At 56.5% G+C, this 24,735-nt stretch overlaps 4 protein-coding genes across 4 annotated transcripts; 1 reads left to right on the top strand and 3 right to left on the bottom strand.

The window, feature by feature from the left end:
* Window positions 1–11,617: 11,617 nt before the first annotated feature.
* On the top strand, window positions 11,618–12,649 carry BESB_070870 (uncharacterized protein; the record flags this gene model as incomplete). Its single annotated transcript, XM_029365460.1, has 1 exon — window positions 11,618–12,649. One exon carries the CDS (start codon window positions 11,618–11,620, stop codon window positions 12,647–12,649), a length of 1,032 nt encoding a protein of 343 aa, XP_029217944.1.
* A 913-nt stretch (window positions 12,650–13,562) lies between these two features.
* On the bottom strand, window positions 13,563–14,141 carry BESB_070860 (uncharacterized protein; the record flags this gene model as incomplete). The annotated part of the gene is made up of 1 exon (XM_029365459.1): window positions 13,563–14,141. The coding sequence occupies one exon, from the start codon at window positions 14,139–14,141 to the stop codon at window positions 13,563–13,565; it is 579 nt and encodes a 192-aa protein (XP_029217943.1).
* Window positions 14,142–15,752: 1,611 nt separating this feature from the next.
* BESB_070850 (uncharacterized protein) lies at window positions 15,753–19,177 on the bottom strand (the record flags this gene model as incomplete). The annotated part of the gene is made up of 2 exons (XM_029365458.1): window positions 15,753–18,552; window positions 18,666–19,177. 2 exons carry the CDS (start codon window positions 19,175–19,177, stop codon window positions 15,753–15,755), a joined length of 3,312 nt encoding a protein of 1,103 aa, XP_029217942.1.
* Window positions 19,178–21,780: 2,603 nt separating this feature from the next.
* Window positions 21,781–24,399, bottom strand: BESB_070840 (transporter, solute:sodium symporter (SSS) family protein; the record flags this gene model as incomplete). The annotated part of the gene is made up of 3 exons (XM_029365457.1): window positions 21,781–22,879; window positions 23,097–23,554; window positions 24,145–24,399. The coding sequence occupies 3 exons, from the start codon at window positions 24,397–24,399 to the stop codon at window positions 21,781–21,783; spliced, it is 1,812 nt and encodes a 603-aa protein (XP_029217941.1).
* Between the last annotated feature and the right edge of the window lie 336 nt (window positions 24,400–24,735).

The following is a 24,735-nucleotide window of genomic DNA, read 5'->3' as shown; positions in this document are numbered from 1 at the left end:
TCTGATGACACAAAGCTGGAAACTGTGTTGATCGATAACGCCACAATCACCTGTGTAGGCCGTACGAAAGAGAGTACTCGGAACGAAAGACCAGGGGACCAGACGAGCAGTGAAGACGAAGAAGCGCAGAAATGTGAAGACAAACTGCCCAGTGACTGCGGAAAAACCGAAAGCAGCTTGAAGCGGCAACGACAATCCAGGGACTCGGTTGAAGTCTTAGCTCGATCGAGTTTAGCGTCTGTCGAGAGCGCGCAACGCTTCTGGAGCGGAATGCGCTCACGACAGCATAGTGAGGGAAAGCATGTTCCTGCAGGGGAACTAGGAGCCCCCCCTGAGTCAACCGCAGCCGCCGAGCCGCGTGAAAACGGAGTTGGGGAGCATGTAGGCGGTGTCCGGCCTACGGCCACACGCACCCGACCACATCGCACATCGACAGCGATCTTGGAAGGCTGCTCAGATACGAGTTCCCCTCTTCTCGAACCAGCCTCCCCATCATCTCTTCGTTGCTCCACTAGTTTCACTTCGAGCTCTGGTCCTTCGACCGTTGATGCCAGGCCGCCAAGTGTGAACCTGCGAACGATGGATGGCGCATCCGGCGTTTTCACCGACAGGTACCGTCCCCGTCAACGTGACCCTTTCTCGTCTACCGCACAGCCCTCGAGCAGCACTGCGTGGCGCACGTGCCAGAGCCGACAGACTGGCTGCGGTAGTGCCTTCACCGCCTACGTTTGTGAACTCTCCGACGCCGTTTGTGAAACCGAGGGCCAAGTGAATTTGGAGACAAGGAAAGGGAAAGAGCCACGCTCATTCCGGACAACAGAACCTGCTGAAAGCGCTAGGAGTAGTATCATTAGTCCGCGGTGGTGCCCGGCAGTGGTAAGCGGCGTCATCGAGGCAGGAACACCAGAGCACCGCAGAGAAGCTGTAGGAACAGTCCCAGAGCGCGGCACGGGACTCATTGGTGCCTGGAAACAATTGGGGAACGAGGGAGCAAGTAGGCAGGAGCCGGAAAGGTGCATTGATGAGAAGACAACAGCCGCAATGGAACGTGACTGTGAAGAAAACAGACTTCTGCCCCGGGAAACTCGGGGGATGGGAACACAAGGGGTGTATACGCTGCGACCCGATGTTCTGCTTAGATCGAAACGCTCTGATGAAAACCTTGCTGCAGGGTCAGATTCTGGCGCTAGTAAACTGAACCCAACGCCGCAGAATGAAGACAATACGTGTACGAACCATTACAGCTTGCAATTGGGCAACATAATCAGTACACACGACCTGCCAGGAGATGGACCGTTGCCGGGAAACCGGAGAGTAGCGGCGCGAAATACTTGTCACAGTGGAAGACGGGAAGGGAACAGAAACATGCAAGAACTCGCAGCCGGGGGGCGAGAATGCTCTATTGCAAGCCAAAGGCGTGGTTCTGCGAATCTGCTTTTGAGGGGCGGACGCCCTCACCAAAGAGAGATTCCGGATACGGATGAAGACGACGAGGGCTCGTCACGCGAACGGAGTTCAACCGCTTCTCTCCGGCCGCAAGAGCCCCTTGCTGTGAACACACCAGCGCAGCGTCCGCAGGACGGGAGTCCCTTCTCCGCGATCCGACGTAAAGGCTACGAGGAAGGCCTTCGGCATCAAGGTGGCAGGGTCCACAAGCTACAACTGGTACACAGAGTGGCCTATCTGGACCAACAAACCGCTGCTGTGTCCGTTTTCGCGCCTACACGAATCCCCAAACCAGACAGCCCGATCCGTGGGGCTCGGATGCCTCGCTTTACAGTAAAGAATTTTAAGAAAGCATGTCTTTACGGGGCGGCTCTCGGTAGAAGACATCCTAGCATAAAAAGATCTCTTCCAAAGCAGGGAAACTCCTCCGCTGTAATGGTGACGTTGGAGAAGGACGATGGATTAGGCTTTACGCGAGGAGATGCCCAAGCCCAACTGCGTAGATGCCCGCAAAGTGAGGAGACTCGATTTGGTAATCTCCAGCGCAAAGGGCCAGCCACAAGAAAACGCTCTAAATATAATATCCGGCACAATGAGTCGGAGATTTTACGCGATGGCGTTCCCCAGTGTTGGTCAGGGCTTAGTGAAGGTGATGCACTCTGCGAGTGCCCCTTAACTACACGAGAAGTCACTCCACAAAGTCGGGTGAAACCTTCTGAGAGTCGGAAAAAAAAGGAACTAAAAAAGTGCCGGTGCTGGGGGGGAGACCTCACTCGGGGAAGAAGGGATAAAGACCTTGTGAAAGTCGTGGTGGAGGGAGTGCAAGAGAGCGAAGAGCCTTCGTTAAGCTTTCAGCAGTGGGGTGACGGGAAGATATCACTTAGGCCTCAACCTACAGGAAGGCGCATGCCGCAGTTATCAGTTGCAAGCTTCGGAACATTCTGCCTTACAGCAGGTGAAGAAAATTTGCGAGAGACCCCTCTAGAGACTTCCGTCGCCTCCACTGCACGCGTATGTACTCTAGAAGATGAGCAGGGAAACAAACAAAGATGGGAGACTTGGCATCCCAACTCTCTCCACCGCCCAAACGACAGGACTGGTGAGCATTCGGTCTCCGCCCACAAAAATCACTCTCTTGTCGTCGTTCCGAGCCATTTCGGCGCGTTGCAGGCTCCCCTCTGCACGGACCCGGTGGGAGCGGTGGCTTCTTTGGAAAAGACCCAGCATGCCTCATCGTGTCTCCATCAACGACCGGTACCTGAGAGTGGACCTGGGCGCAGTCCTCCACACACCGAGTGTTTACGTCTGCCCGCCTTACAAGACGTGCCTGTACCTGAACAGACGGTGGGTACCCACAGGGCTAGGGTATGCTCGTCCGCGATCTACCGAGAGGAGAGGGTGCCGCGACCGAATACCGAATGTGAAGAGGGAGGTACGGCCTTTCTTGAAACATGCCCTGGGTCAGGGCACAGAAATACACTTTCATATCAGATCTCTCCAGAAAGAAGTTTGCACCATGGAGAGGAAAATCAACAAGGGAAAGAATCCTGCTTCCTCCATTTTGGGTCACGCGAAGAGCGCATCGCAACCGCGCGAATGATGGTGCGCGTACAGATGAAACGGCTCTTGGAAGAGGATAAAAACCGATGGAAAGTGGGAGCCTGTATGGCATCTTTGTTTGACAGGGTTAGCACGAGGTGTCGTTGTTGCTGTGCCGGTACATGGCAAACGATGAGTGCAGAAAGAAAACAGCGTTGCGGGCAGGTCACATTTTGGGCGCTTGCAGGATTACTGGCTGTTCTTATTCTAATTGCCCTTAGTTGTCTTGTCAGCGCGAAGGTCCTCAAAAACAGCGAATGAAAGTGAGCAGGAACATTCAGGCGCAGTATGCGAAGCCAGCCACCAGCAACTGTCGGTGTACCCATATAGATGGCTCATAGTTCCGTGCCAACGTGGATGCAAGCCTCCGCGTAATCATCGGAACAGCGTCACGTTACGCACGGCAGAGCTGTGAGAGCAGCGCGGTCTACCGTATCACCAACAGAATGGCGTTTCCGATGAATCTGTACAACTTGTCTGACTGCTCTGTTGTAGCACGACAACACAGTTTTGTCATTCCGCGGTGGCACAACAGGCCCCCGTCCTGTGGACCATCCATCGATACTTCCGCCCCTGTTCGCTTGCAAGTGACGGAAAAACTCTTGCATCATGCTGTGCGGTGTGAAGTTAGCTGACTGCATCACTCATGCTTGGAGGCGACTTCTAGATCATGAGTGACTCAGCGCATCTACGATTCTCCCTTTCCAGAGGGACGCATCCTACGATTCTAGCGGCTCTTTCATCATCGGAGATCTGGCCTCCTCTCACGCTGCGATTGTTGGAGGGGAGGGCAAGAGAGCACGAAAAAATTACATGCGAAGAAGCAGTTCAGCAATAACTCCGCATCCCAGCTGCGGTTGGGAAAAAAAGAAGACGGCACGATGCAGTTGTGATGTTTGCTTTGCTGCGCAGCCTCGGCTCGAGCCTTGTATATTCTCGAACTCGAAGGAGAAGCAATATCGCCTTTCTTGTTGCATGGCGAACCCTATCCAGCCTCCGCGAAGTCGCTCTGGGCATGCACGTTCCTAACGCGCCAAACAGTTCCCCATTCTTATTCTGAAGTACCGTTTCTGTGGCTTGAGTTTTGCACGGTGAACTATTATGCGTAGTTCCTGAGATGCCATTGGTGCACGCTTGCCACTGTCCCTTTTTTCCAGGTATCCAGGACGGTTTCCATGGTTTGGCACCTTGGCACCCCACAGGGAATCCCATCGTACGCGTCGCTTTCCACATTGACGTCTACGTGCCCCCCCCCATGCGCGTCAGATAGTAAGCGAAAGTAGGGGTGGCTGCCGCTGCTTGGACGCATTAGATGCGCAGATTTGTCAAAATGAAGCCACGTTTTCACGCATATTCCTATATTTTGCACTGCAAGATGGATGGATCTGTGGTCGCAGAGGGCTGGAGTCAGAAACTACAAGATTCAGTCATTGTCTCCGATTCCACAGCACAAAACACAGCTGCTGTATATTAGCGTGGCGGTTCGGTTTTCTGCATGCGTGCCACTGCGTGCGCTCCTGAATATCGCGTTCCTTCATATGTACTATCACTAGAGCGCCTGCAACGCGACACCTCGTATTTTAAAACATCCGCGTACTGCGATGTCTGACGGTTACTCCAGCAGCGTATCACGTCAAACCTCGCTGCTGGGTCGGATCGTACCATGGTACCACGATAGTCATAAGCAGAAGACTGGATGAGGAGGCACGCAATGGAAGTGCCTGCCGTCTAGGCCACCGCCGAACAGTTAGCCAGCAAAGTACACCGTTGGGGGGTGCGTCTGGTCCGAAATCGTTGACTACAGTGGCAGTCGCACCTGTACTTCTGCTGTCTCTATGAAGCGGTATGTCCTTGGTCTACACCATGAATGAGCATGAAGTATTTGGCTTTCCAGTCTTTCTAAGTTAGTGTTGGTCACTCGAATAGTCCACGGAGGTACATTTTTCCTGGAAACAGTTGGTCTTCATATTCACTAATTCGCAGAATATACTCATGCAATCTCTTGTTTGTGGTTGATTTTTTCTGACACTATGGCAGAAACTGGTGAAGTTTTCCCACCGGGAAAGGCACGAGTGTGTGGAGCCGCGAATGATGGGAGACGTTCGTGGACGGAGTATCACAACAACGCCGCTTGGTTGTCAGTCAAACTGCGTAACAGACGCGTGCTGTTGAAAAGATGTAAGAGACCACAACTACTGCACCTCGCGAACGTTCGCTTTCACTTGGCGCCATCCATCTGGCATCGGCGCATGAAGTTCGATCGTTCCGGCCTGGGGCGGCCTAGTTTCTCATGATGTGAATAAGTAACGTTTCCTACTCTGCTGTCAAAGTACCATGAATGGGCGCCTCGCCGGCACACCATGCAAGTCTGTACTCGTCTCGGTAGGTGCTCTTTGTTGTTGCCACGTACCTCCTGGCTGGGAAGGTGGCCCGAGCCCCAGCTTGCGCAAACGCCTATTCAGCGGGAATCAAGTTTGGTGAACCTGCAGCCGCCCAGCCAGGGCGTCGCACGACGGGCTCCCTGCTACCGTTTGACCGGGAGCTCGTGGCTGGTGCTATTTGGAGTAACAGGCTCTGGTGGCAAAGCAAAGCGCCACTTGCACTTTCTCTCTTCTTTCAAAAGCTGCCTGCGCATTTACACATCTCCACAACAACGGTGACCATCCATAGCCGAGAACGCGTCAGTCTTAGGGGGCACTTGGATCCCGCGCCAAGGTAGGGGACTAGCGAGCATGCACCAGTAATCACGTCGCTCAAAAAGTATCGTTCAAGAACCCAGCTATGATCGGGAGGGAGGCATGCGCCAAATCCTTAACTTCGTGATCTTAATTGCTTGCGATAAAACCATAACATCCAGTTTCTAGACAGGTGCCAGGCCAACGCGAATTCGATACGTGTATTCCGTGCAGGTTCACCGCAAGACGGCGACGAGCAAAGTGAATGCCATGATATTCTCACATTTTGTAGCGACTGCCGTAACTCGTGGTGTTGAGAGGGGTCTGTTGCGGAATCGACCATGAGACCATGAAGCTCGACCGGCCAGCGACGGTGCGTTACATATACTAGCGGTATACTGAGTCTCTATAAGACTTGTATATAGTGCCCGTGCGCGTGCTTGCATCTCTCTCAAGGCACGGAGCGGCAGGTGCTGATGCTGCGTGCAAACTATGTACACGGCATATCGACGGGCTCAGTCACTCTTTCACCAGGCCACATTCCATCGTGAGCATCTCTGTTTACTCATGGTGACTTCCACGCAGCGCCTTGCGTCAACGGCCAGCCAGCTTGCCGCAGGGCTGGTAACCATTGAGAGGGGTGCTGCGGAAGGACGCTACATGGTGCACGTGATCAGAACTGCGTACACACCACCTCCAGTTCGCGACGGTCGCCTGGGAAAACGCGTAATAACCCCCCTGGGCCGGAGCGTCTCTGACTGCCACACTTCCCGATGCCCGTAGCTACCGTCCTACCCCACTCGGGGCAGAAGGGAACTGTGCGGGAATAGTAATCTAAATCGGTCATTTGATTGTTGATTGAGGATCAGTTCGCTTTGACAATCCGTAGGCATCCGCGTCGCAAGCTTACCTAGTATTCGTTCTCTTGTTTCTTGCACAGATATCCAACAAGCGGCAGCGTAGTTTTCCTCGTAGTCTACGGCGGCAATGTGTGCGGGTGTTGAGACTTTCACACGACTGCGAGTACATAACACTGTGTGTTGGATCACACGCTCAGAAATGGCGTTGTGCCGAGGCCCTGTTTGGATGCCACCCGCAGTGCAGCGAGCGGAATGATTCTCGCTGCGTGACCCGCCTGGTAGAAAACGGGTGTGCAAACTGCGGAGCGGTAGACCGGCATGGGGCGCCTGAACTCCCCTAACGGAAAGTGTGATGGTGTGACATTATTCAAACACACTTTTTCATCTAGAGCCTTGTGTTGGCGAAACACTGCTTGGGACCGTTAGGGAACCAACGAAGACGGGCAAATTGAGCTTCCGTGTGCATGCCCCTATCTCGTTGGGGAGTCCTTGTCTCTCTGGACACATGGCGGCACTTGTCGATCCGCAGTGGCTCCGGACACGCAGTTCCAAAAGCAGAAGATTATGAAGGAGATGGTTCCTTGACGAACGGCACAGTATGCTTTCACGAGCTCCCACAGGAGTGGCTACTTTTATTGCGAGAAGCATCTGTCACGGAACTCCTCATCTCTCCGTTGTGTCGCGGTACAAGGCCTACCGTGGTAGAGAGTCGAGAGGAACCCGGCTGCTGGCTGGTTCAGCATTGGGAGGCGCCACATCCCGAATATCTGGAGGTATGTTAGACCTAGAATGCTCGCATGGCAAAACATAATCGTAGGCAGAACGGACGGGAGGAAATGAGAGGCGGCGCCCGTGTCGCCGCGTCTCTGACCGTACTACACTCGCGTCTCTTGTGGGGGCCCAATTGCCGGCAGCGAGCCCCTGCGATGGCTCACACTGTCCATTTTACGTAAGGTGCTGTGTGTCACTCGGAACGCAAGGTTTTCGGCGACAACAACTCCATCGTTGAAAAGAATACTGTACATGCGTTCATTGAGTTCTCTCGCACGGGCGAAAGCATAGAGGGCCATCGTGGGGTCACGCGAGTGCGCTTGAGGGACTCGTTACCTGCATGCGCACTCCCACAGGGGATGTCGCTCCTTATATTGACAGATTATTCAGCATCCGTCTGTGCTGCTGGCTTGGGAGCGACGCTCACTACGTCTTTCTTTCAAGCCTTCATCATTCTGTAACGCTTTCACAGGGCTCCTGTCTTCTTCTGCGTACCGGCGGCCAAGGCACCCGGCGACACAGTCGATTCAGTCACTGAAGGTAACCCGCCACTTTCAAGCTCGATTCTTAGCCTTTGGATGGTGGGATTTGACCGACTGGCTTCTGCTTGGCCTGCAGCCCCTGCGCCCATCTGCCATTTGTCTGGCGTGGGGCAGAACAGATCTTCCCCGCGGTAGTACGACAACTCCCTGCGCGTGTAACTGCGTGGTGGTTCGAAGCGTGTGGGACGACAGGAACGGCATGCTCACGCCTCCCACCGTTCTCTTGGCCGCCGCGACTTCTTCCGCAAACCGTTTCGTGGAGAAACTGTGGGCAATGGGGGTGTTCATGTTTCCCGGTGGACTGCTGGCCATCGGCGTCTCTATAGTAAGCGGTATTGACCCTGTATTTTCATGCGCTTCAAATGTGGACCAGCATAATCCGGGCGACGGGGTTCAACGGCCAGCGGCTGACGCGGCCCCTTTCAGTCGGGGGATAGGAGGAAACTTCTTCTGGTCACCTCCTCATTCCGGCAGGCATCCTGGTAGCCCCACACCTCTGGAAAATGAGCTTCGAGGTGACGCTCGTTCTCAGCTGCTTCCCCCGACAAATGTGCACGAGGAGATACAAGCATCCTGGCAAATGGCCACAGGCCTGGGTTCTCCTTTACAGCTGAGACGTGAATCGTACTCTGCCGCCGCGTTGACATCTGCAAACGGTGGTAGAGCAGAGCCGGGGATGCAGGCGGACCACGGGCTTTTGCACCCTTCGAGAGCCCCTCACGCACTCTCTCAGCCGCAACTGACGAGTCCTAGTCTACCTCCACCTTCCGGTGCTCTCGTGTTACCAATTCAACCAGTTCTTCAGCCGTTCGAAGGCAGTGATTATACAGGAAGGCAGCTGCGAGGCCCGCCGGTGACGCGGACGCCCCGGCCAAGGACCGATGAATTCATCGGTCCTTGGCCAGTGACGGGTGAGACTGCGCGTCGGAGCGCTGCCAGACGTTCAGAGGCGGAAAAACTAGAACGTGTGCTGTTCTCCCGACAAGTTTGGCTGGGCTCAGTCGGGTCGGTTCCCCGTCCAGGCCCGGTTTCACTCTTGGTGGACCCGAGGTGGCTACCGTTGGGATCCACATTTGACGCATCGCCGTCCGTATCTTATGCATTGAATGCGTTCGCGCCCGATGGCGGTGGTGCTAACGGGAGATCGTCACAGCCTCACAAAAATTATGCTCCTTCTGAAGATTGATTTTGAAAAGGTAATGCATGCAGGACTTCTGGAAGCGTCATACCCCAGTGAGGACATACGGTGGTAAGCTGTGGCTATTGTTTGAAGACGGAAGGAGGCCGTTTTTATTCCAAGAGAAACAGTTTGGAGAGCAGGCGGCATCGGCCAAGGTACATTTCATGCACGAGGGTTTCGGTGGTGTGCTTAACCATATCCTTTCCCTGACGGCTGGTATCATGCAGAGCGGAAAACTGCGTCGCATGTCGAACCTGGCGTACCATGCCGTTAGCGTGCATATCCGCAGCTTGGTGAGCCCCCCCTTACCATAGAGGTCGGTTCATTAACCTTTTCCTGGTTGGCCGCTACACGCAAATGTGTCGGGCTCCCGGAGTAACAAGGATCCTCGCTCGCGATATTAGGTTCTAGGATGAAAGGCCTATAGTTAACGTGGCGCTGAGGAACCGTAGACGATATTAGGTTCACGCTCTACTATGAGAAACTCAGGCTTCACGCCTCTCCCTACTGAAACCTTCTACGTGTTTGCGAGAATATCTATCAATGCTGGGTTCGACTTTTGGCCTACGGGCAAACTCAAGGTTATCCTGCCGCTCAAATAACCGGTGAAGCATCTAGAATGTCAGTGCCTTTGCAAATGAGATGTGTAGTCTCCCGACCGCGAGTGGTCAATATGACATCCTCCAACACTGCATCTAATTCTCGGGGCGCTCCACACATCGGGTACGCGTGGATATGCATTCCGAGGAGAGCAGACCGGCTCTGTGTTTTGGGCAGCTTACACCCAGCCACAGCCAACAGACATTTTGGCTTTGCAGGGCCCGGGCAGTCGCCTGCAGGACTTCACGACTGACAGAGTCAATACTAGAGGACTATCTTTTGAGTTCCCATACTCCTAGCATCATAGCGGCACAAAACACAAGAACGGTACTCTGCCAAGACTCACGGTAGTATCCATCGCGGCACGGCGGCATGCGCTCCTTCCGTTTGCTTCTTTCTTTGTTGTCAACGGATGGACTACTCTGAGCATCTCCTTACGTACTCTGGTTCGTGAGTGAGCGTGCTGATCCCAGGTCTGGTTCCCCTGACGTCAGTAACTCTGCGCGGTGTAACATCTGAGCGGCTCTCGAACGCGAGGAAGAAATGAGACACTGGTGGTGGAGCCGACAAGCAACTACGTTATCAAACCAAGTTGTTGCAGCGTCGCATCCAGATATGCTGCCTACCCGTATACGGTTTCATTTGACCTTTTCAATGGATCAATGTCGGCACTTCTACCCAATCGCAGAATGTGCTAGCGGGAGACCTCACTATCCGCCGCGCGCTGTCTCCCGGCCACTCTGATTTGGTCCAGGTAAACAAAAACCCCGCAGTGCTTTCTCGCCCTCAATCATTCCCCCTCTATTCACATTTTACTAGATCTGATCCGAGTAAGACACAGTAGAAGAGGTGTCACCCGAGAAACCGGTCGATTCGGGTGTGCAGGAATTCGGCACAACTTGACACCCATCTCAAAACGCCAAATGCATGCACGCGGCGTCCGCTTCCGTCTAATTTGCGACGCGAGGACCGGCAGACAAAATGCGACGAGAGAAAAACGGCAGAGGGAACTTCCGTCATTTTTTGTCGTCTCTTTTTTTTTCCGCGAGTTGCGATGGCTTGGACGTAAGAGCTGGTGGGGAGAGCGGAACCAGCATAACACTCAGGGTTGCAGTCGGGGCCCTTTGCCGGGAGACTCAAGGGGAGTGCTGGAGCCCGTCGCATTCCTACCAGATTAGCAAGCTTGGTAGATTTTGAGAGTCTGTCTCGCGGTCCAGAACAGTTGTTTGCGACAACGGGATTCTACTCTCCATTGGAGTCGTCGGAGCGCCTACATACACTCACCTCCTTCACCAGGCACACGTCGCTAGACGACGGTGGAGATCGGCGTCGGCTTCTTTTTAGTTTGGAACAACAAATCCCGGACGGTAGGTACTTTGTTCACATTAATAGGAATACACCGTTTCCGATTGGGAACGTTTTCAGTGCCTATGGATGCGGGCGACTGCCACTTTGGGGAGGCGGAGGTGGTTTGATTCGGACCACAGAGGAGCCGTCACTGGTGGCAGCCCCTGCTACGATGCCGCGAAAACGAGTGCCCGTGGTGTTCGATTCCATGAAGTGTCCTGCTGTGAAGTCTGGTACAATCCCTGTGGTGCAGCGGTCTCGTTAGCACTAATCTTTTCTGTGATTGATGGAGTAGTGATGTTTCACCTTCGGATGGAGGAACAACAATGTCCACTGTTTCAGAAGTATATGTTGTCACCTTATAGACTGTTGCATGTACTTTTCATCACCACAGATAATCCAGATACCAGTGGATGCCCGTGATCGGTCTGATGCACAGAGCATCTATGACACTGTGTGATGGACAGTCACATGTTCGCGGGCATATTGGCAGCGTTACGAGCGGAAGGAGATGCATTGAACGTGGGTGTTGTTTTTCTCGGGGACGACGGTTTCTGGCACTGTCACTTTGTCCGCGTGTGGTTTGTTTTCAGAACAATGGGCTCCACTAGAGGTGCGGCGGCTGCCCGGGCCGTCTGCGTGGTACTGGCGATTTTGGGAAGCCTGGCTGGATCGGTCAGCTGCCTAGTCGGGCGACCAGAGGACGGTTATGAAACAGCGCTACATCAGGAGCTGCCAGCAGGAGCGTGGAAGAAGATTAATGTTGGCGGCTGTCTGGTGGGTCGCGGGGCAAATGTCGTTGTAGACCCGGGTTTCCCAAACATTATGGAGTCTGTGAATATTCCGGGATTCATCGGTGGCCAGTTGTGTGACTGGCTCGACGCTCAGTTGCTAAGGCATAACACCGTTGGTCGCAGGGTTCTAAAGCCACCAACAGGGTTTTTCAAATTTCTCAAAAGTGACAAAATGTACCGCTTTGAAGATCACCTGGAAGTTATTGTCACTCGTATTGACTTCGTCAATTACGAGCGCGTCCCCGGTGTCAGAGGTCATGTTCCACTTCCGTGGATGACGGCCACATTCACATATCATCCTCCAACACCGGAGTTTGGTGAGCGGAGCGTTCCATTCGTTGCAAGGGGAGCGGATCTTTCTTCCCCTACCCAAGTGCATCTGCTCATAACCCCCGAGATATCTAAGCAGCTGCGGTCGTTGGGCAACTACGCTCCGGGGGAATTTCCAGCATATTTCGGCAGGGAAGCAAACGTCAAGGAAGGTGAAGAATTGCCAGTACATGTTGAGCAACCTGTGCTGCTTCGCAGCTTCGTGAAAGTTGACGGCGTCTGCGCTTTTCTTGATGGCAGATTGCTGACCGCGGATGCAAAGCTGTGCCAATGGGCGACTCAGTGGGCAACAAAATACCCGTCGGCATCCGCTATTATGCGCGTACAGAAAGCAACGTTATTCAGCTCTTCTCCATCTGTTCTTCTTGTCAGCATCCAGCTCCAAAGCCCCGAATATAGCTCTTACAAGACGCAGATTCCTGTGGTGTTGAAACCTAGCACCGAGCTCGCAGGAATCTTTCAAGAGAGATACGATGACCTCCTCCAGAAGCACCGGGAATTATGAGTTCCATGTCCGGGCTGGCGCCACGAGGAAACAGTTCTCACAGTTTGGAATTATTGCGGTCGTAGCTTTCCTTAGGAAGGCGGGGGGAAGACGTTTCTTGGGTCGAGTTTGCGTGACAAAGAGGCTGGGCTGTCCCGCAGCCGTTTTTTCTGAGAATCGAGGCGCTGTTTGTAAGTGTTACAGTGTGACTACCTCTGCAAACACGTCGCTGTGTATTGCTGTTCCTGATCGTCTGTATTTTCCGGGATTGGCTAAATGTGAATGGCAGTGTTGCCAGGACGTGATGCATGTAATGAGTATGTATACCAGTGTGCCCACCAGGGGCCCGAAAAGGCAGTCTCCGATAAGTGTTTTTGCCTTGACGTTCATTGCGGGACATGCGGGGAAGGCGGTAGAAGGAAGTTTTGTACCTACCACTCAGGTAGGTAGCCAAAAGAAAGATCAAGCACAGGAAGCGTTTTTTGCCGAAGCGGCAGGTCTGGCATGAATAGTACGGCTTCGCCCCTCAGCTCACTGGCAGATTGAATGCCTAACCCAGTGAAATGTACATCTGAGAGAGGAGGCGTAGTGAGGAATCTTTGAGCGCCTTCGAAACGCGACCCCTGCAAAACAAGGAAAAAGCTGGTAACGTGGAAACTGCGTCGCGACAGCAGAAGCAGCCACCAGCATCACAGCTTGTCGAACGTGATTCAGAAAGCTGTGGTATTATAGTGATGGGGTATGTTGAACATGAGGAAATACGGGCCAGGGCGACCGACGCACGCAAACAGCATTGTCTTTTCTTCTGGTTGAGCCCACACTTCGAGGGCACCAGTCAATTCCCACCCGCTTGGGTAGGCGGAGCAGGTCTTGTTCAGTGAAAAAGCGAGACCGAAGGACTTTTGCAAAGCGCGGTGACGGCACCCGGCAGGCTCTACAGCTCGACAAGTGGGAGTAAGGAGAGAGAGGTGATGGCCAGAAATATAACTGTAATTGGCGACCTGTTTCTAGCTATGTTTCCGAAGATCAAAATGCTCTCGTGTTTCGACGTTTTGTCGTACAGGCGGAAGCACACCTCTACGACTTCATCGAGATAATCTTGGGGTGGAGAATGGAAAACCATTTTTTTTCCCGTTACTCGCTGCGGACTGCCACCGTTGTCGTACTCAAATTCTTGTTGGCTGATGTCCCAGTACTTATAGTCTTCCGGCACTAATTTAAAGAGATCCTTGTATTCAACTGCTTGATCAAGTTGGCAACCGTCTTGTGAATAGGCATAGGCGAGCTTCTCTACATCGTGTGGCTCAAGAGTCGTCCGACCAAACATATCTAGGATGGTGAACGCGGCACCGTTTGGCATCCAATAGGACAGTTTCCGATTTGCTATGAGACCAGAGTCTCCGATCTCGAACAGCAGCTCCCCTGCGGCAGCTACGCCGATTTGCTGCCGATCAGCCCGTACAAAGGCAAACGCGAACACCACCCAAAGAAAGATCCCTATACGTTGTGACATTTTTACGACGGTCCGAAAGGGGAGTACACAGCCAGCGGGATTCTTCGACGGCAACAGCAGGGGTTTCATCCCTCAGAAGGAGCACCCTGACTGGTAATTTTGAGTTGTGGATGACACGAGTTGAACGCTGTTGTAGAGATAAGAGAAGATCGCTTGCTCGTTCCCCACTTGCACGAAACTGTCACGCCTTCTGTTCCTGACGCTTTTTCCCGTAACTCGTAGCTTGCCGCGACGGGAGAACCCACCTGTTCGTGTCGTCCCTCCGACCGTTCTCCTGGAGAACGCACTCCTGGCGAAGACAAACTGCTGCAGTTGCAACAGAAACGTCGTGCCGCTTGTGGGGCAGTGAGCCGATCGGTAAGTTAGTGCCTGCCGCATGTGGCCGCATCCAGTGTACGGCACGCACTTAAACGGAAAAAAAGACCAGCCCACGTACCAGACGTCGATGGGTGCCAAACATATCAGTTCCATCGGACCGAGCGCATATGTTTCTTGTATTGCGGGAAATATGAGCCGGACGCAGACGTACAACTTCCAAGCGGGCCGCCAAAACAACTCGTCTCTTGTTAATTGCAAATCTCGGAGGGGGTTCTAGGATGACGTCGGGGAACGGGGTCTTAAACTTTGGGGAAAACTCCGGGGCCGGATGAGAACCTGCGCTGTATACGAATAGCAAAGGCATGCTACCGTATTCCCGGACCTTCTCTCGATCCGGCCAGTGAAGCTTAACATGCAATAGGGTACTTTTGCTGCTGAGGCGAGTGCCCGATCATACATCGCCGAGCACACAGCTCTTGGCGTCGCACTCAAATTACGTCGGAAATAATAACGCAGACTTATATCTGGCCAACTGGCACAAGTGCAGGGCTTGTTTAGTTCTACAGTGTCTGAGCGAGCGCAACATCGCTCCGCACGGGTACTGATGCCAAGGAACGTTACCATGCAGACACGGGAGACGTGTCTGTTGCGCTTGAATGTATCGCCATGGCCCTTCGAACAAGCTTTTTGACGCCTCCAAAGTCGCGCTTGACCGTGACCTCTCATAAAATTTACGACGTTGCGCTGCACGATAGATATGGGTTAGCCAAAAATCTAACCCCTCACCACCAGTGCAACATATGTAAACAATCTGCTACTGCTAGTGAAACGTACAAAGGAGCCGGTCACTGGTGCCAGCGGAGCCACTAGAAGTATTGCGGTGGTCTGCGGAAGCTACCTGCGATCTCCAAGTTCGTTCATCATTCATGACAGAGAAGAGACCCGGGAGCACCGTGTAACTTGGGTTGCTTCCTTTCTCACTCTTTGATTCGGAAAAATTAAATCACCTCTAAATGTGTAATGTATACTGCAGCTGGAGTGACGGGTGAAGCACCGTTCCGGGTCGCTCCTGCTTCACGTACGCTTCGTATCCAAGAGAGAGACTACTGGGTAACCGTCGCAACATGGGTAGTGAGGCATGCGGGTTAGGCAGCCGATCACCCGGCTGTTGAAACCGTAGCAGTGTCGTCCGCTCCTGCCTCGCAGTTTTCGGAAGAATTCGACACGAGGACTGCGTCTTTGCCACGTTCAGCATGTAGTGTCAAGATGATTCCCCTCCGACGCAAACACCGCCTACATTCTGATGTCTGTTAGTACCTGTAAGTTGCTGTCCTTTTTCAAGCTCCCTGTGGCCAGCATAGAGGCTGCTGAATTCTGCTTTTCTCTTTGCGTCTCAACACAGTGCGACTCGGCCAGTCTGACGAGGGCAGCCACCTGGGTCCGCTGAGAGTCGCCGAGTTGCGGGGCCATTTCCTCAGCACGCTTTGCAATCATTAAGGGGAGCCTGCAGGCTGCGAAAACAAGCGAACTTGTCGCTGGGCCTTTCGCGGTGACGGGGCATCCGGAGAGGGGGCTGTGTGAAGTGGCATGCAGCTGCTCACAGAGCAACTCTTGGAAATAAGGGAGGAACTCTCGAAGAGCATGAGCGAGCGACACGATGTCCTGTGGCCTGCAGTGCGGAAGCAAGTTCAGACCACGTCCGCAAGATCCAGGCGGCGCCGAAGGCGCTCGGCATGACGCATTTTGTGAGGTTGTAGCAGCCGCATGAGGGGAGCACGACGCGATGACCGCACCGGGATGACGCGACAGACGGGAAGCGCCAGGCTGCGCGTAAGGCTGCCGAGGGCACTCAGCCACGTGTTGTATCTCCCCCGAAGACTGGAACGCCGTGGTGATCACGGGTAGAACGACACTCCAGTCGCGAACTCGCGCGCTGCTGCATGCCCTCAAATACGTACAAACCTCGCGGGGTCCTGCTACGGGTTCTCTGGTGTCGTGCGGATCTTGCCGCTTCGCCTTGTCTTCCACCTCACGCCCTCCACGCTGTGTGAACGCTTGAGGCCCTTTCGCTGGGAGGTCCTCGCCGCGCTCCTCGGCCCCCTCGTCTACTGCGCGCCTGCCCTGCGTCGTCGCCTGCTGCGTCAGTCGCCGATTCATTTCCTCCTCCTCGCTGGTCGTACTCCAGCCACAAGAGTCAGATGCGCTCGTCGAGGAAAGAGCGTCTTCCGCGCTGTGTCGCTCCCACTTGGCTGTCCCTTCCCTTCCCGCACCTTCGCCTGTCTCCCTAGCTGGCGCCCCAGAGTCCAGAGATGAGACGCGGCCTTCCGCGGTCATCTCCCGGCGCATCTGGCGCTCGAGGAAGACGACAAGCCTTCGGCCAAGAGCGTTTAGGGCCAGCTGTAGGCAACCTGCCACTTCCGCGGAAGAAAGCGTTTTCGACACTGTGCGCGCCAGACTACCCTCACAGAAGCTGGTCAGCGCCCATGATATCATAGTCACACCCTGGGGCGCCAACTCAGCTGCGCGGCTCTCCACAGAGACGAGAGCGTCGTAGTAAAATGCGCAAAGGAGACTCTGTTGGTCCTCCCAGTCTCGGCTGACGACGGGTGGCTGCTCTGGCATTCCGAGTTCACTCGCTTCTGCAGCTGCTCCCCTACTTCCTTCTTCTGTGCCGGGAGGACGGCCAGATGCGGAAACAGCACCAGCGCGGTCTGGCTCCGGCTGTCGGCGGGCTTGTTCCTTTTTTGCCTCTCTCGATCGCGCGGATTCTGTACGAGAGACCGAATCAGTCCCTCTCGGCAGGCCGCAGCCCGGATGCGCGGGGTTGTGCGTCTTCAGCAGTTTTGCAACGCTCCACAGAGCGACCGGCAAGTGGCGTGGTGACAGCCTGGCGAGCCTCGAAACCGTGGCGCCCTTCTCTCTGCCTCGACTTTGTGAACTCCTCCCGAGGGCGTCTGCTTCAGTCCTCGCGACGCACCCGCCTGAGGGGGGCTGCCGCCTCACGAGCCTGCGTTGGTCGGTGGCAGCCTCGCTCCCGTGTGTGACCGCCTCTTGACTCTGCTCCGCAGGTCCTGCGCAGCTCGCTGTCGGAAGGGACGACGGCGACACGGCGGAGATATCGAACCTTTTCGTCCCTACCAACTGGCGGAGAAGCATGCTCACACACGGATGTAGGAGAAGGCCCCTCCTACAGCCGCTGGAGTCGGCCTTCACGGCAGGAGACACCTCAACCCACTCGACGGCCTTCCTTCCTGTCCGCTTCATTCTCGCCAGCGTGTGCAGAGCGGTCACTGCGTTGGCGGGGAGGAAAAACGCGCGGAACTGAACGACCAGACGAAACACCTCTTGCGGAGAGGACGCCCGCGCAAGGGCCTCGGTCAGCGCCACGTTCAGGAGCCGAAGGTCGCCCTCCAGAACGGCGCGTTCCACGGTCGTCTCTGCCGCCTCGCATCCGCCAGGCGGCGGCTCTGAGCCACAGGGAGGCTGTGTCGAACGCGGAGACGCGGAGTTAGTTGGCGCCTCGCGCTGCCGGCGAAGATCAGGGGTCCTGACCCTCCCCCCTTCTGCGCTGGCTCTGCATGCGGAAGGGATGTCACCGAGCGGGGGGTCGCGGCGGCCAGGCGCCGCGAGATGACAGGCTCTCGTCTCCTTGCTCGGAGGCACGCTCGAGCTTGCAGGCGCCTCCAGAGCAGACTGAGCCGCATGGAGGACCTTACTGACAAAGTCTACAGAGGGTTGGAATAACTGCACCGTCTCTAAGGCTGGCGAGCTTGCAGCGTCAGGGGGCACCGACGCCACATCGACACAAGGCGACGAGTCAGGGCCCCCTGTGTAAATGAAACTGGAGCGGAGATCGGGCGTCACTGAACGCGAGCCGCGACTTCCCTGCGACGGACCGCCCATGCGTTCGCAACGGAGTAAACCCGACAGGGCTTGTTGAGCCCTAAATACCGAAGGCAACGCCGCGTCACTACTCCGCGCCACGCAGCCGCCCTCCCCCCGGTCACAAACACCCCCTTGGAATGAACAGAGGCGTCCCACATAGGGCTGCCTGGCTCTCCGCACACACGTTCGCCAGCTTCCACAGATCCTCCTGCCAATCCCAACGGCGAGTGAAGGGGGCTGGTCGACGAGGAGGCAGCCGCGACGAGCGGCGCCGGGAGAGCGGCATGCGGAGACGGAGGCGAGGAGTGTTTAGAAGCACACCGGCTGGGCCGGACAAGCAGACTCCGCACGAGGGAGGCAGCCGCGGCTGCAGCTTCCACGCGCTTTTGGGACACCTGCCGTTCCCCAGAACGCCCCACAAACTGCTCGCCTTCCAGATCGTCGCGCGCGGGGCCCGGGGCATCGCCCCCCGTGCGACCTGTCCGCCTCGAACACTTTCGAAAGAATCCAGGAGGCTCTCGCAGCCAGTTGAAGGCCTGCCGTGGCGCTGGCGACACGAGACTCCGCCCAGTGTGTTGCCAGCCGTACCCAACGAATGCTGCTACACATGCGGCCGCCGGGGATTGCCGCGTCTCTGGAAAAGACGAATCGTTGCTCGAGTCCGGGGCCTTGGAAGAGGGGGGAGGCTCTCTCTGTCTGTGTCGTGGCCGCAGGCTTTCTCTGGGCCGACGGAAGGCGGAGGAGGAGACACTCCACGCTGTCTTCTTTCCAGCGCGGCAGAGTTGCACGGCCGGCGCCGCCACGTTTGACAAGGCAGGCGTCTGGCATTGCATGCTGCTCGCACGTGTATAGCTGGAACTGACTCAATTCACTGAGAAGCACTGAGGGGGTTCAGCTTGCGTGCTGCAGGTTGTGTGACTGTGACAACCCCTTTGACGGCCAGAGGAAAGCGGAAAGCGAGCTGAAGGACCCAAGTCACAGATACTGGGTCAGTCCGCCAGTCCGTGCATGGCGCAGAGAAGGCCAGGGGCGAACAATGGAACCGGGAAAGCTGCTTCAAAGCAGTACGAAATTCCCTGACTGCCTGTTGCAAGCCTCGATCGGCCGTGTTGACAGGGAGGGGAGGGGGGGGGGGGGGGGGGGGGGCAAGAAAGATTGCACGCGGAGGGTGGTCGCCGCTGAGCCGTTGCGAAGGACGGCTGATGCTCCATCCCCTTGAAACGCCAGCAAGGGCGGCGACACCCGGGCAGTCAGACACAAAGAAAATGATTAGGACACCAGCAAAACACCAAATCACCTGATTCAGCGAGAGCGGGGAGCATGGGAGGCCACAGCCAGCAAAGAGATACGATGGAAAAACAGATCGCTCGAGTCATGCGCGCTGGCTCGCGGATTACGGCGACTGTGAGCGCCATCAAGGTCACCGTTCCACAGCAGTGTATGCAAGCATCTGAAAAGCAACTGTCATTTTCGCAGATAATTTTCGTTCAGCTTCAAATCTCGTTGCTGCGACAAAGAAACAGTCAGGTTCTCATGTCTGCACACAGAAATACTGAAACCCATGCATGCACGGCCGCGACCGCTGTCGCAAGGATTGGTGACGCGCGCTTGCCGCCATCCTCCGCTTTCCCTTTCCGCGACGCATACACGTAAGTAGTACATATGTATATTCCTCAGTCCTTTTCTACGCAGCATTTTCTGCGTAGTACCTGCACCCGTTTTCTGCGGGCTTACCTCCACCCGTTGGACAGTGATCGTTAGGAGCCTCAGAGCAGCGGCTTTCAGGAGTATCGCACGGTCCAACATTATGTGGTAACGAACTCTGAGTGTTAACGCCGCGGTAATATATATGTATACCCTATATATATATATATATATATATATATATATATATATATATATATATATATATATATATATATATATATGCTCCCAGCACACGGTACGGCTACCGCAGAGCCTCAATCAAGTTCTCCAAGATTTTGGCGCGCTTGGCTTTCTGAGGGTACAGTGAGGATACCGTAAGCGTGTTCCAGCTTCAGTATCGAAGCACATCAAATATTGCCTTAGATGGTAGTTAGAAACGGGGACCGCTGCATGCGTACGACCCGCGGGCGTGCCTTTTGCAGATACGCTTTCGCGTGGTGCGTTTCTCCACGCACCTTATTCAGTGGCTGGCGCGGCTTCCGGTCGTGAGTGGATCGTTACGGCCCCGCACAAAAAAAAAAATTGGTTGGTGCATATCGAGGATAACATCAATGTCGAACGCACTGCGCTACGGGCGGCTCTAGAAAACTGTCGGTCAGACTATGAGCATCCGCAAAACGATCAGACGCGCAGACTGCCCACGATTCAGCTGTAGGACGGCTGCTGTGTAGATGCTGCGTACTGGTGGAAGCGTAGTCAGGCCCGCGCCATCACGTTACGTCGGGCGATCTTTCTGAGGTGGCGAGCAGCGGCCACGCTTTCTGTCACTTGGAAACCTGTTGATGCACTCACAGGCTCTGTAGAGCCAACCGCGCAAATGAGGCGGCAGCCGCCGAGTCACCAGCATGCGTCGCGCATGCCTGTTTTCACATAAATGCAGCACATGCGGAGATAGCGAAAAGGCGCACACGCATGCAGCGAACAGTGGCCTGCGGAACAGAGAACCCAGCCTCCTCGCGCACCCGAAACACAAAATAAACTAGACGCGACAGTCTCTGCGCCGCGGAGCTAGGCAGAGGAGAAGATGAACATCGAATCAGTGTGTGGACCTCTCCCCTCTTCAGGAGCGAGGGAGCGAAAACAGAGGACAGGCGACAAACCTCACTGGCACGAGGATAAAACCATCACTGCGTGCCTCCTTGCAGCCCGTGAAAGTGTCTTCTGCGGGTAGAAAGACCACAAGAAAGCAACGAAAAGGAGATGACTCGCCGCCAGCCTCCTCGAGAAACTCAGTCGGGGGCCATTTCATCTGTCCTGCGCTTCTCGCAGACTTACAGAGAACGCGCCTGCCCCTTCCTGCGCCGGAGCCACTCACGCTGTTTCACAGACGAGGCCTGCGAGCCTGTCCTCCTCCACGCTCCCCGCATGCAACCTGCGGCTGTGGAGAGCCGCAACCGCGGATCCCTCTCTCGCCTCCTTGTGGCATCGTCCCGGGGGGCGCAGACTACGACACAGACAGGGCACCTCGACATTCGCCTGCTGCCAACTCCCTTTTTCCCTCGAGAGCCCAGCCATCTCTCTCCCTCCCTGGCGCGCTCGCGGCGAGCGCAAAGGCGAATCCGCATCCGTCGCGCAGCCGCATCCGTCGCCTGGGTACGACCACGTGCGCGCCCGCTCAGCAGCGATTTGTGCGGGTGGCTCACACGCTCAGCGCGTCGCGGCCGATTCATCCCGAGGCAGCGGGCGTCTCGGAGGAGTCGTTGCCACTCTCCACACAGGACGAGGACCGCTAGCTGCTGGAAGGGCGCTGCAGAAGCGAGACGCCGAGCGTGACGACGGCGGCGACCCCGGGAACGATGAGGAAGGTGTACGTTGCGCTGGGGTCGCCCATGCCGAGAGGGAGCGTGAACCATCTGGCGGCAAGGGCGAGGTCGCCGGAGGCGAAGATCAGCCCGGAGAGGAAAATGCTGAAGATGCCGCAGAGGAAGCCCGCGACGCTGCCAAGCGTGGTGGTGCGCCGCCAGAAGCCGAGGAAGACGGGCGGGAAGAGTGCCGCGGTGAGCAGGTTGCCGATGAGGAAGAGCTGGATGATGCTTTCGCTCCAGGAGTACGCAAGGATGACCGCTGGGACGTTCGCGAGCAGCGGCACGAGGCGACTCCACCCGACGGAGCAGCCGCGGACGCGCAGCTCTTTGGCAACGAGGGAAGGCAAGGCACTCTGGAAGGTGTCGATGGTCGACGCCGAAAGAATGACGGCGATGACGAGGACAAGCGCCACGAGGCCGCGGCGGAGCGATGGGAGGACGAGGAAGAAGAACGGAGCGGAGCCGAGAAGTTCCTCTTTGACGTCGAATCCCTCGGCCTCGAGCGCCCTCGCCGTCGCCGTCGCGAGGATGCCGGTCATCCCCAGCAGCATCACAGTGGGCAAGACAAGCAGCGAGCCGCCCAGCAGCCCCAAGCGCACATCGCGCGTCTCCCGCGCAGAAAGCACGCGCTGCCACATGCCTTGATCCATCGCGTATGCGGGGCTGCACGACAAGACCGTCAGCGCGCCTGAGAAGGCCCCCTGCGGCGTCCAGGTCGCCGCGCTGCGCCACGCCGCCGCCGTCACGGGCGAGTACAGCAGCGACGCGACCATGACGATGCACAGCAGCACCGGCAACAGACAGCTCTGGAAATAGTCTGTGACTACGGATGCGTCGGTCCCCAGCACCGCTGTGTACGAGAAGGTGGTCGCGGCGACTGCTAAGATCACGGCCAGACGAGGCACCGCCGGAGCCAGCGTCTGGACAGCCGAAGCGACGAACGCGAGCTCGCCCGCGATGGCCGCTACCAGCGAGAAAAAAGCGACGACTGTCGAAAAGATCTGCATGCTCCGCCCGAAGCGCCTGCAGACAAACCCACGGCATCGCGTGCGCGCAAGCTCGCTCTCATGACGATGTCGAGGCATCCCGCAGCACCTCGACTCCTGCGCCGACGACGGGGGCAAGCTGTCGCGATGGAACGCCAAGTCGCCTGGCGGCGTGCATCTCCGCGGTGGCGGGGGCGGCCTGTCGGGCGCGCGCCTGGGCGAGGCCGCGGGCGCCCAGAGCCGCGGAGACTTACTGGTGGACGTAGTCGGTGAGGCCGAAAGTCATTTTTCTCTTCATTTCTTCCCGAACCAGCGGGCCTGCGTACATGAGAATCCACATGGGCGTCGCCACCGCCACGCCGTAGAGCAGCGCCGGCCATAGCCCGTTGATGGACGAGAGCTCCGCGGGGCAGTACAGAATCCAGGTCCCCACGCCGGAGGAGAAGAAGGACAGCGCGAGTCGCGCGCCCGAGCGATTGCGCGTTCCGCTGACAAACAACGCCGAGGGCTCAAGCCCGAAGCTGGCGCTGCTCTTTACGCCTTCTCCGCCTCGCTCTCGCCCCGGGATCCCTAGCGCACAGAGGGACGAGGACTGCGTCGAAGGAGATATCTTCTGGACGCCCGATAAGGGGAGGTGTGGAGACCCCGCAGAGCCCGCGGTCGCGGCGCTGGGCTCCTCGCAGAGAGACGAGGCCGGCGACACATGCCTGCGCTGAGCAGAAAACCAATTCGCAAGAGACAGAGAGAGAGATCACGTGAGACGCAGGAAGCGGCGAACGAGATGCGAGGAAGCGTGGGCGCAGGCGCGGAATCCTCGCAAAGGAGGCAGCTGCTGAAGCAACAACGTAGGCCGAAGCGCGCAGTCGCCCAAACCGTCCCACTATCGATAAACAGTCACACGCGCAGAAACAGCTACTTACGTGTGTTTTTTTAGGCAGCGGTGCGCGCGGTGCATGCGTATGAGAAAGCATTCACGCTAGATGTCGAGTCACATCGCGACGGCAGGCGGCAGCACAAGCAGCGCGTCCCGAACAACAAACACGCAGCGTTTATACTGGGTCTCTCTGTCGGAGAGTCTGGCACCTCCGCCTCTGCATCAGCATGCGGAGGCACGAAGTGAGGCGAGACAACAACATATAGATAGCTATAAACACATACCATAAATATAGAGATACATCTGCTACGGATGTGTTGCGGGAAGTGGAATGTTGCCTTCGAGAAGGCCGAAGGCGGGACGGCCTCCCTGTCTGATTTCGGCGACCTGAGGAACACGGGGGTGACACGCTGGAGGGCGTCGCTTACCTTGGCAAACGCGTGCGGGAAGAGCTTGCTCGCCAGCCGCCGCCCGAGTCGCCTTCTCCGCAGGGAACCCGCCACGAGAACGACGACTGCGAGGAGCGAGAGAGTCCCCGCGAGGAGTCCAGAAGCCACAGGCGCGTCGAGTGTATTCGCCCACGAGTCACTGGACGGCGCGCCGTCTGCGGTTCCACCTCCCTCGTAGACCGGGCGCGACGCCGCCTCGCCGGCCTCCCCTCCCCGCCCTGCAGCGGATCCCATTCGGCCTCTTCTCCGACGTAGTCAAGAAGCTGTCTTATCTGCATGAGGCGTTCGAGAGCCTCGCCGCGCCTCCCAGCAGCGATCACTGAAAGAGTCTCGCGGGGTGCTCCGCTTACGCGAAGGGCATGAGGGTCGCAGGCGTCCGTGGGAGGGAGGGGGGTCTGGGCCGCAGGCGACGGCCGGACGCAGCGAAGGGGCGGCGGCGCACGGGGAAAGCAGTTGCAGCCGGGGGCTGAGGCGACACCTCCTCCAATCAACGCGCGAAGATCTGCTGGCACGCCGGCCGCGGACACGCTGGTGGAGTTGGGGACAGGAGGGGGCGAGGCAGCCGGGAGC

This window comes from Besnoitia besnoiti (assembly GCF_002563875.1).
Source record: "Besnoitia besnoiti strain Bb-Ger1 chromosome Unknown contig00007, whole genome shotgun sequence".
Taxonomy (NCBI): domain Eukaryota; phylum Apicomplexa; class Conoidasida; order Eucoccidiorida; family Sarcocystidae; genus Besnoitia; species Besnoitia besnoiti.
The sequence above is the reverse complement of the archived record's forward strand: the minus strand, read 5'-3'. Positions and strand labels throughout refer to the sequence as shown.